This window comes from Meleagris gallopavo, chromosome 1 (genome assembly GCF_000146605.3).
Source record: "Meleagris gallopavo isolate NT-WF06-2002-E0010 breed Aviagen turkey brand Nicholas breeding stock chromosome 1, Turkey_5.1, whole genome shotgun sequence".
Classification (NCBI taxonomy): Eukaryota; Metazoa; Chordata; class Aves; order Galliformes; family Phasianidae; genus Meleagris; species Meleagris gallopavo.
The window spans coordinates 29,144,206-29,154,749 of record NC_015011.2 but is presented as its reverse complement, the minus strand read 5'-3'; the positions used below and the strand labels follow the sequence as shown (position 1 = coordinate 29,154,749).

The window sequence follows — 10,544 nt, the reverse complement described above, 5'->3', positions numbered from 1 at the left end:
CCCTTCCAACCTCTATGATTCTTTTATTCTGTGGGAACCTGCTGCTTGCCTCTCCAGCATCCCCATGACCAGGAGAATGAACTGAACACTGAACACAGAGAAACAGTACCACAGAATTTCACGAACATTACCTTCCTCCTGGGACAAATATGAGAGAAAAAGCGGGAAAAAAGAAAAAACTCTTCTTAAAAGCTGCTGCTTGTTCCACCAGAAAATGGTTCTTTCATTTTTGAATTAGTGGCAAGACATGAATTTCACTTTCTCAGCTCTGCCTTGGCACTACTACTGTATTCCTGCCTGGAAGGTTACTCAAAAATTCTGTGTGCCTCCATCCCTGCCATTGATGGTCCAGAATGAGTTGAGCTGAGCTGAGAGGACTTGTTTGTTCATCAGATTCCCGAAAAAGTCCAATTTCACAATCCTACAGCCTACGTGATGCTAATGGCACAAGATTCCTGGCAGAGGTTTGACTTCTGTTAATTGCTGTGCCAGCAGGAATGGAGGGAATTTTTGGGATGGAGGGGAGGAGCCAGGGCTGTGGGGAATTCTCAAATACCCCGTTACTTGGGTGCATGTCCTGCTTCCTCTCTGCAATGCTCTCTGTGACCAACATGAGGCTCATCCTCCTGCCATGTCTTTGGGGTAAGTGGAGTTCTTTTCTCTTTGCTTTTTGGACTGGCATACCTTTGCCAGTGGTCCTCCTCTTCCATTATTGCTTTGTTTCTGTAGCACAAAGCAAATGTGACGTTGCCAGGAAGTGAAATGCAGCCGGTGGTGTCTGCAGTGAGCTGAAACCTCCTTCTCTCGGCTAGATGCCTGCAATTAGTCATCCATCTCTGACAGCTCAGTGTGGATGCTCAGATCCCCGCTCTGGAATCTCAGACATCCACAGCTGGACAGTTGGGTGCTGCCCCTACCAGACACCTCAAGTGCCTCATTCAGCACCTGAGTCCCAACCCTTATGAGAAAACTGCCTCAGCTGGGTTCCCTGCCCTTGTTTCTGTTATGTAGATTCACAGCATTTGTAGGTTTCCACATGTCAGGGATGGGAGCAGAACTGGAAATCTTAATAATATCGGAAAGAAAGCCAAGTGGAAAAATGGACTATAATGCTCATGCCACTTGTGGTATCAGCAGTGCTGTCCTTGCCTGAGGCTTTTAATCATTGCTTGGGACCTTGCCAGACTGCCACATTTAGGAGCAGAAATTGCTGTTTGCACTGAGCCCTTCTTTGCTGCTGACCTCCCACAATGCGGACAAAGTTCCCTTCTCCTGACTTCCCAGGACAAATAGATCCTGGCAAGCTCTGCTCTCCCTTCCAGGGTTTGCTTTGGCATCTATCCAATCCCCAGATGAAGCAGTAACCACTTTGCACAGGTTTCCATCTCAAAGACACTTCTCTGCACGACCCTATGATTGTTAGTGTCCATGTTCCATTTCCCCAACCCTAGGATGGGAGGGATATTTGTCATTTCACTGGTTATTGCAGAAGCCTAGATAATTTAGCTGCCCGGAAGACAACTCAATCCCATTGGACAATGGACTATAGATGAATAGAATCTCAACTGCTCTTTTATACTATTTCCTCATTACTTGCCCAAATAATTTTTTCCCAGTGCACACATATTCACTGGTGTACACATTCATTCACATTTTCTTTCTTTATATGATCTCTCAATCACAAAAGTCACATGCACTGAGACAGGGAAAACCTTTGGCGGCAGGATTTGGGTGGCTGAGAACAATGTTGAGCTGTATTGGTGCTCTCAATAGCTCATCTGTTACCTTATATCTTGCTTTCCTGAATCTCCATGCTTCGTGAACCGATTGGACACGCACTAACATCCTGTATTTTTTTTTATTTCAGCTTCCCTTACAGGAGTCCTGCGGGCAGGTCAGTATTTGTATCAGTCAGTGGAATTGTGAGTGAGCATTCAGTTCTGTCATAAAATGTCACACAGAATGATGCTGTGCGTAATCAAGAGATTCAAGTGTCGTACTCAGATCAAAGAGAATTTGGTCCAAATCCTTTTACTGTGGACAATAATTTTGTCTCTGTTGAGCACATTCTCCTGATCAGCCAATTGAGAAGACCTGACTCCTCTACTTCCTCTCTATGAGGTGCAGATCTCTGGGTGAAAGGAACAGTAAAGAGTGAAATCACTGGTAAAACATTGACCGTTCAAGCAAAGTTAGAACAGAAGTTTCAATATCCTCAATACTGAAGTCTGATCTCAATCATATGAATATTTTCTCAACTCCTCCATGAATGAGGAAGAAGATGTTTCAGGTTTCAGACACTCATTCATGTTGGTCTGAGTTATTCCCCCCAGATCCATGCAAAGGGATAATGGTATCTAGAGATGCTCTGTATCTAGAGATAGAGATCATGGCAGACATCATGATTTGAGGATCAGCGACTGGGGGGCAAGTCTTGAGAGGTACTGAGTTGCCTCCTGGGTTCAGTTTTCTTTACTATGAGAGTGGTGAGATGCTGAAACAGAATGCCCAGAGAGGTTATGAATGCACCGTCCATCCCTGGAGGTGTTCAGGACCAGGTTGGATGGGGTCCTGGGCAGCTTGGGCTGGTGTTAAATGTGGAGGTTGGTGGCCTTGCATGTGGAAGGGGGGTTGAAGATTCGCAATCTTTAAGGTCCCTTCCAACCCGAGCCATTCTGTGATTCTGTAACAGGACCAAGACTGAGTAATTGAGCAGATCCTTTCCAGTCCTAGACACTGACCATATTCAGGTCAGTAATAGCTGTGTACCTGCAAGCTCTGCCTCTAATTGAGGAAATTCAACACTTCCCTTTGGGAAAGGGTGAAAAATTCTCAATTCTCTCCTCCCTGCTAGCAGCCCAGTGCCTTGTAGCAGCATCTAGCCTTAGTCCTGGGGAAGCTCACCCAATAAGAAGAACACTGGGGGAGTTTTGGGGTGGCTACATTTCACCCATTACAGCTGAAAATGAACCCTGTGATTTATTTTTCAAGATGGACTTCTGGTCATATAAACATGTGCAGCATTTGGCCATTCTCAAATCAAAACCATGTTTCAATCAAACTAAGATTTCATATGCTAGGTTTGGCAATAAACATCTTGGTTTGGAATTAAATAAAGGCTGTACGGGAGGGAAGAGCCCTCTTTCTCATTCCCTGCTTTCATCCTGGGACATCTTTTCTCTCCAGATGTAGTCAACAGCACACTTGATGTTCGCCTGGTGGATGGTCCAAACAGATGCTCTGGAAGAGTCGAGGTGCTTCACAATGATGTCTGGGGGACTGTTTGTGATGAAGGTTGGGATTTACGGGAGGCCAGGGTGGTGTGCAGACAGCTGGGCTGTGGAACAGCATTATCATCCCCCAAGAAGTCAAAATATGGAGAAGGGAAGGGCCAGATCTGGCTGAGTGGTTTGGACTGCAAAGGGACAGAAGGGTCCCTCTTCAAATGCAAGTCAAAGGCATGGGGAGAGAATGCCTGCAACCATGTGGAAGATGCCAGTGTGGAGTGCTCAGGTAACCTCCAGAACTCTTCTACTTTGTGTCCCTTCTGTCTTAAAGCTATGGGGCAATTTCTGAGCCATCCAATTAGGAGGTCAGGGATTCAGAGTGACTTTGTTGAGCTCTAGCATCCTATCACCTTGAGCCAGAGAAGCTGTATCACATGCCCTAGAGAGCTGGGATTGGAGACATTTGGTCTTCTCCCTCTTCTGAAAACCTCCATCCTGGTTTTATTTCTCCACAAACCTTTCTTCTTAGCCAGAAGGTAGGAGGGGAGCCTCTGTCACGTGTTAGGAATGAGCAGAAAGTTTTGGTGCACTGTGGGAGATTCTGCTTCCTCCAGGTGGTCGGGGGCACAGAGACTTCTCCAAAACTTCTCCCTGGCTTGTTTTGTTGTTTTTTGTTTGCTTGTTTGTTTTGATTTTGTTGTTGTTTGCTTACTCATTTACCTATTTATTCAATTTTTAGAAAAAGAAATACCTGATCCAGGGCCACTTCGTCTGGTGGGAGGCCCAAACCGATGTGCTGGAAGAGTTGAGGTTCTTCACGAAGAGCAGTGGGGCAGCGTGTGCCATGATGAATGGGATATCAATGATGCTCAAGTTGTGTGCAAGCAACTGGGTTGTGGGGATGCAGTGCTGGCCCCAATTGCAGCAAAGTTTGGGCGAGGAACTGACACCATCTGGCTGGATGATGTGAACTGCACAGGGTTGGAAGCATCTCTCTCTGAATGCCAGGCAAGGCCGTGGGGGGACCACAATTGTTACCATGGGGAAGATGCCAGTGCAATTTGTTCAGGTACTCTTTGCATTCTCCTTTTGCTAGCAGTGTTGGGATGTCTTTCCTATGAATGTGGGTACAATCTTGGACAGGAACAAGGGCTTACTACAAAGTGCTCCCCAACTGCTGGTGCTTTTGGTTTGGGATCCTTGCACCATAGAAGAGGGTTTCAATTCGGTAGGCTGTCTCCTCACTCTGGTGCTCTCTGTCATTTTTCTCCAACTCAAGCTAGAAGTTAAGGTGATCCATAAGCATGGGAGGGAGATGATATGCAGCAGGGGCATAAACACGCACATGCATAACCTTCTGCCTTCCTGAGCATGCCCTCTCTGGATTTGCCCACAGATTCAGGGATCACCATCTCCACTTCAGTTCGCCTGGTGGGAGGCCCAAACCGCTGCTCTGGGAGAGTTGAGGTGCTTCACAACGATGTCTGGGGGACCGTGTGTGATGACAACTGGGATTTACGGGAGGCCAAAGTGGTGTGCAAACAGCTGGGCTGTGGGACAGCCCTATCAGCCCTGCCGGAGTCAAAATATGGAGAAGGAAAAGGCCAAATCTGGCTGAGTGATGTGAACTGCACAGGGACAAAAGGATCTCTCACTGAGTGTGAAGCAAAGCCGTGGGGAGAGAATGTCTGCAATCATGTGGAAGATGCCAGTGTGGAGTGCTCAGGTAACCACCTCTGACCCCAACATTGCATGTGCTGAACAGTTGGATGGGCAGATCCCACCACACATCAGTTTGAAACGGGGTTCATCCCGAGCCCCTGTAGAAACAGCAGCACAGATCTGTGTATATCTGCTGGTGGAAATAGGGGCATGGCTGATGAACTCATCCCATCACTGACAGCTGGCCTTGTGATGCAGTGGTGACACATGGATGAGGCATTAAATCTTCTCCTACCTGAGACCATTGTGGTCCCTTGTCCCTCCTCTGTCCCGAAAGCTCAACAGTCTCCTCGAGTCAGTAGAGCCTGCAGCCATTCATGAATACCAGGAAAACCTCCTTCTGCCCTTTCTCCACAGTGTTTTTTCTGGGTTTTCTGCTATTTTATTCCCACGCCAGAAAAGCCCAGGTACTCTTAGAAGGAATCCCTTAGCATATCTCCACTGTGTTCGAACGCCTCTGCATGCTGTCCACAGGCAGTGAGGGAATGCTCCCTTAACCTTTACTTTCTCGGCATTTGTGCAGAGACAGATATTTCTGAGATTGGACCAGTTCGGCTTGTGGATGGCCCAAACAAATGCGCTGGAAGAGTTGAGGTTTTACACGAGAATCGTTGGGGTAGTGTGTGTGATGACTACTGGGACATGAAGGACGCCAAGGTGGTTTGCAAGCAGGTGGGCTGTGGGTCGCCACTGTCAGCCTTGGGAGGTGCTCGCTATGGCCGAGGGCCAGATGTCATCTGGCTGGATGATGTGAATTGCGAAGGGACAGAAGAAAGCATCTCTGACTGTAAGGCAAGGCCGTGGGGTGAACACGACTGCTATCACGGAGAGGACGCTTCTGTTTTCTGCACAGGTAGTTGTCCATTCCTCTGGCACTTGAACTGATGTGGGGACAGAGAGCAATAGTTTGGCAGAGCCAGCAGGCTAGAGTGCGGAGGACAAAAGGAGAATCCCAAGTGAATCATGGGAAGGCTCTCCTTCTCAGGATTGTGCTTTTGGAGTACAGCAGGGAGCCATAAGGAATAGGAAACATCTGGGTAAGATGGATGTATTGGACCAGCTGGCAACAGCAGAGCGCAAAGACAACCTGACCATGGGATGGGTCACAGAATCACAAACCACTGTTAACATAGGTTCCCTATATCAAATTGCACAGGAAAACATTCAGGCAGGTTTTGAACATCTCAGAGTCAGAGGAGACTCCAGAACTGGACACAGTGCTCCAGATGTGGCCTCCCCAGGGCAGAGTAGAAGAGGACAATCACCTCCCTCTGCCTGCTAGCCACACTCTTTCTAATGCACCCCAGGATACTATTGGACTTCCTGCAAGTCCAGGTCCTTCTCCACAGAGCTCCTTTCCAGCAGGTCATCCCCTAATCCGTATTGTTATTCTTCACCCCACCTCCTAGAGTTCAGGACTCCACACTTATCCTTATCAGTGCTCGTGATATTTCTTTCTATCCAATATTTCAGCCTTTCCAGGTGTCACTGAATGGCAGCACAGTCATCTGGTGCGTCAGCCACTCCTCCCAGCAAGGGAAGGCAGAACAGTTTCTGGGATAGGAGGCAATGACAAGCATCTCTGGAAAGTAGGAGAAAGACAGCTGGAACTTTGTTTGGGGAGAGATCTCCCTGTATCACCCATACTCAAGAAATATTTAAGTTGAATGCTCCAAAGCCTCTGTGACTCTAACTCCTCACTTCTAATGCTCTTTCTCCTAGGAGAGAATCTTAGACAGGCCCTACATGGGTGAAAGAAGGAGCCCTTCGTGGTCTTCAGCTAGTTGCTGGGCGTGTTTCTCAGACCCACACTGTGCTGTCAGAACCACATGGTGCCCTGGATCAAGCAGTGTGTTGTGCACTGGGTTGAGAGTCTACTCTTTATGCAGCCACATTCTGGCTCCCATAGTAACTTGTCCAAAGCTCTAGCATCCAGTTTCTTTGCCAATATCCACACATACATGGATATAATTTAAACCGTAGATCTTCTTGTAGGCAATGTCCGTATCACTTTTGCATGCAATTCTGGTGCAGAAGAATTCCTGAGAGATTTCACTTACCCTGTCCCCTTTCTTTGCAGTTAACAAGAATCTGGAGGAGACAGAAACATCGTGAACGCCACACTGTCCCCATCGGACTGTGCTCATCTTGTCACATGAGATGGGCCAGCAAAGTTCAGCTGAGAAGAATGGCAAAGATGTGACAGAAACTTTCATCTGCCACAATGGAACTCAGGGAATGACAAAACCATTCCCTCATCCTTTGAATGATCAGCAAGCTCAGTTGTAACTACACCGATGGAAAAGATGGCATTCCCACAAAAAGCAAATATCACAAAGTATCAATAAACTTCCCCTAAATCTGATGTTCTGTCTATCTCACATATTGCTTATGGACCCCAGGAGCACATATCTGGCAAGAATATTTCTCCAACATCATGAATACCAAGGTCATGGAAGTATCCATGCTGAGAAACATTTACTTCCGCTGAGATTCAGTCTTGTAAGGAAGCCATCCATAAAATCATTGGAAAGGGTATTGCACAGTGCAAGCTTAGTTTATAGGTTTGTTTGTCCTTCCTTAAAGAGAATCAACTTCCCCCTAAGGGAAAAATTCACCCCTTTTCCTCTCTCATTCTTTGTACAGGCTGAAGCTGGCCCTTCACAGGTGGACAATTTCTCGTTTTGGGGATATCCAATTAAGACTTGATGCCTAACACAAGTTATTAATATCTTTTTTGTGTAATTTGATGTAATATGCTTTCTGCCCATTAGCAGAGAACTAATGTTTTATCATAGAAAAACAAAGAGCTAGGGTCTTCATCTCAATATTTACAGCCAGTGCCTCCAAGCCAAATCAAGCTGTTCTTATAGGTAGGTGACATTACAGCCTGTACTGGTTTTATCCTGGACAGAGTTCCTATTCTGCATAGTAGCTGTATGGTGATGTGGATTTAGGATGAGAATAATGTTGGTCAACTAGCAGTGTTTTAGTGTCACTGAGTGGTGCTCATACAATGCCAAGTCCTTTTCAAGTTCTCAGCAAGGAGCTGGGGGTGCACAGGGAGTGAGAATGGGACAGAACCAAGACAGCTGATCCAGATTAGCCAAAGGGATATCTCACATCCGAACAGTAAAATGGAGGTGGCTGGCTGGAGGGGGGACCACTGCTTGAGGACTGGCTGGTCATCATTAGAGCATCATTAGAGCAGAAACAAGGTGAAGCTCGTGGTGATGTGACCATGACACAGAGCATCAGACAGACTCACAGGAGCAGGACAGAAATTTCATTTATCTACAAATACATTTTGGGGGGATTAAGGTGAGAAACAGCATAGAAATGGTTTAAGGCTTGGAGGGAATGTTGCAGAGGGGCCAAGAGGCTCAGAGGGAAGGTTGCATGAGGAATTCATGACAACAGCTAAATCTCTTCTGGAGGAGGGTGCTGGCTACAAAAGAGAACACTAATATATAACATATCTGTACCACCTGCACAAGAAAGCTTTCATGGACTAGAGGCAATATCATCAGGAGAGGATGAAGTGGCATGGGAACTGTGTGATCTCTTGGGTGGAGACATCTGACAAGAGATGTTGCAGAGCAAGTGCCCACTTGTGTCCTCCAAATATTCCCTCCATTCCAGAGAGAACATGTCTTGAAACTTGATTTGTGGCAGGCAATAACTTAATTTACAGTCAGTACAGTGAGAGAAACTTCTGAAGTTGGCCTGAAGTTGCTCTGTGTGACTGCCTGTCTCTCTTCATTAGCTGAAGGGGACCATCACACTGCCAATTTGGGCACAGCAGCTTGGTGCTTACAATTCAGTGAGATAGATCTGAGTGTCGTGATTGGCTTCTGTACTGGGTGCACTCTGTCCTCCAAAGATGTCCTCCGTTTGGGTTGAAAAAATGTCATACACGTTTGCCAGCACTGCCATCTCTCTTCTCCACTCTAGAGCATCTGCAATGTTTAGATCCCACCTGGAAAGAAATGCATGCAATCCAGACCTGTAAATCTAGTTTGCTTTACCCTGCACGGCCACTTAAAGTTAGTAGTATGCATATAATGATGTTAAAGAATCATTGAATGATCAAATCTTAGAATCCCAGAATGGCTTGGCTTGGAAGGCACTGAAAGATCATAGAATCATAGGATGGCATGAATTGGAAGGGACTATGAAGATTGTGGAATCAATCATAGAAAAATAGGACTGTGGAATCATAGAATCATAGGATCATAGGATCATAGGATCATAGAATCATAGAATAGCTTGAGCTGGAAGGGACCCATCAGATCAGATTGCCCTGTGCACCATCCAACCTGGCCTTCAACATTGCCAAGGATGGGGCATTCACAGATCCTTTGGGCAATATGAGCATGTAAGTGATAGTGATAGTGATAGTGATGATAGTGATAGTGATAGTGATAGTGATAGTGATAGTGATAGTGATAGTGATAGTGATAGTGATAGTGATAGTTCAAAAGCACAAAAAGGAAAAATAAGTAGCCATGTGGAGTGATGGGAATCATCCCTCAAAACGCCAAGCTCCAACTTCACATCTCCATCATCTTCCCATGACACACCTCTGAGAAAGAGATGTGAATGAACAAACTACAGCAGGGGAGATTTAGATTGGAGGTTAGAAAACAGCTTTTTATGATGAAGGCAGAGAAGCACTGTCACTGATAGCTCAGAGAGGTGGTGGATGCCCCATCCTTGGAGACGTTTGAAGGTTGGACCATTATCTGAGCAACCTCATCTAGCTGACCAGTTCTGTTTGTTGCAGGGGCGTTGGACTAGGTGAACATTAAGTACCCATTCCAACTCAACGATTCTGTGATTCTATGACTGTGAAAGGATGAAGAGCCACCCAGCCCCAAAACCCCACGATTAGAGGCTTAGTTGCTACAAATGCCTCGCAGTTGGGGCGATGCATGAAGCTTACCGGAGCAGACGACGCCTGCATCTTCTCCATGGTTGCAGTTATGGACTCCCCAAGGCCTTGCTGCACATTCAGAGAGCGCTGATTCACTGCTGGAGCACCGCACATCATCCAGCCAGATACGGCCAAAGCCTTGCCCAAAATAAGCAGATCCTGGGGCTGACATGGCTGTCCCACAGCCCAGCTGCTTGCACACAACTGCAGCATCACTCAGGCCCCAGCTATCATCGCACACTGTTCCCCACTGCTGGCCAAGAAGCACCTCAACTCTCCCAGCACAACGACTGGGGGCCGTTCACCAGCCGGAGAGGAGCTGCTTCTGCAGTGCCTGCACATAAAGCAAGATAAAGTGAGAAATGCACACATAAATACCCTAAACCTGCTGAGAGTAGACACGTAGTAGCGTCCCTGTACCAACCAAGGTGCCCAATGGATGAAGAGGACATTCTGGGTGGGCAGGGCTTCTCCCATAGTCAACCTCATACTCTCCAGCATGCTCTGCATTGCTGAAATATCTTGCTTAGGACTTAAGATTGTTGTTTCCCATTTGTTGTCCGCAAGACACGTTTGTTACCTGGTGTGCAATGAACCAATCTCACACTCACAGATGAGGTGTTGGTTTATTATGAAGATGGGGTTAATTTTCCTTTCTG

General features: G+C 46.7%; 1 protein-coding gene across 1 annotated transcript; it reads left to right on the top strand.

Annotated features, from left to right (window-relative positions):
- The first annotated feature begins 554 nt into the window (after positions 1-554).
- On the top strand, positions 555-7,314 carry LOC100538505 (soluble scavenger receptor cysteine-rich domain-containing protein SSC5D-like). Its single transcript, XM_010707156.3, has 7 exons — positions 555-642; positions 1,868-1,894; positions 3,187-3,513; positions 3,967-4,296; positions 4,624-4,953; positions 5,473-5,802; positions 7,030-7,314. Exons 1-7 carry the CDS (start codon positions 573-575, stop codon positions 7,062-7,064), a joined length of 1,449 nt encoding a protein of 482 aa, XP_010705458.1. The 5' UTR covers positions 555-572; the 3' UTR covers positions 7,065-7,314.
- Positions 7,315-10,544: the final 3,230 nt, after the last annotated feature.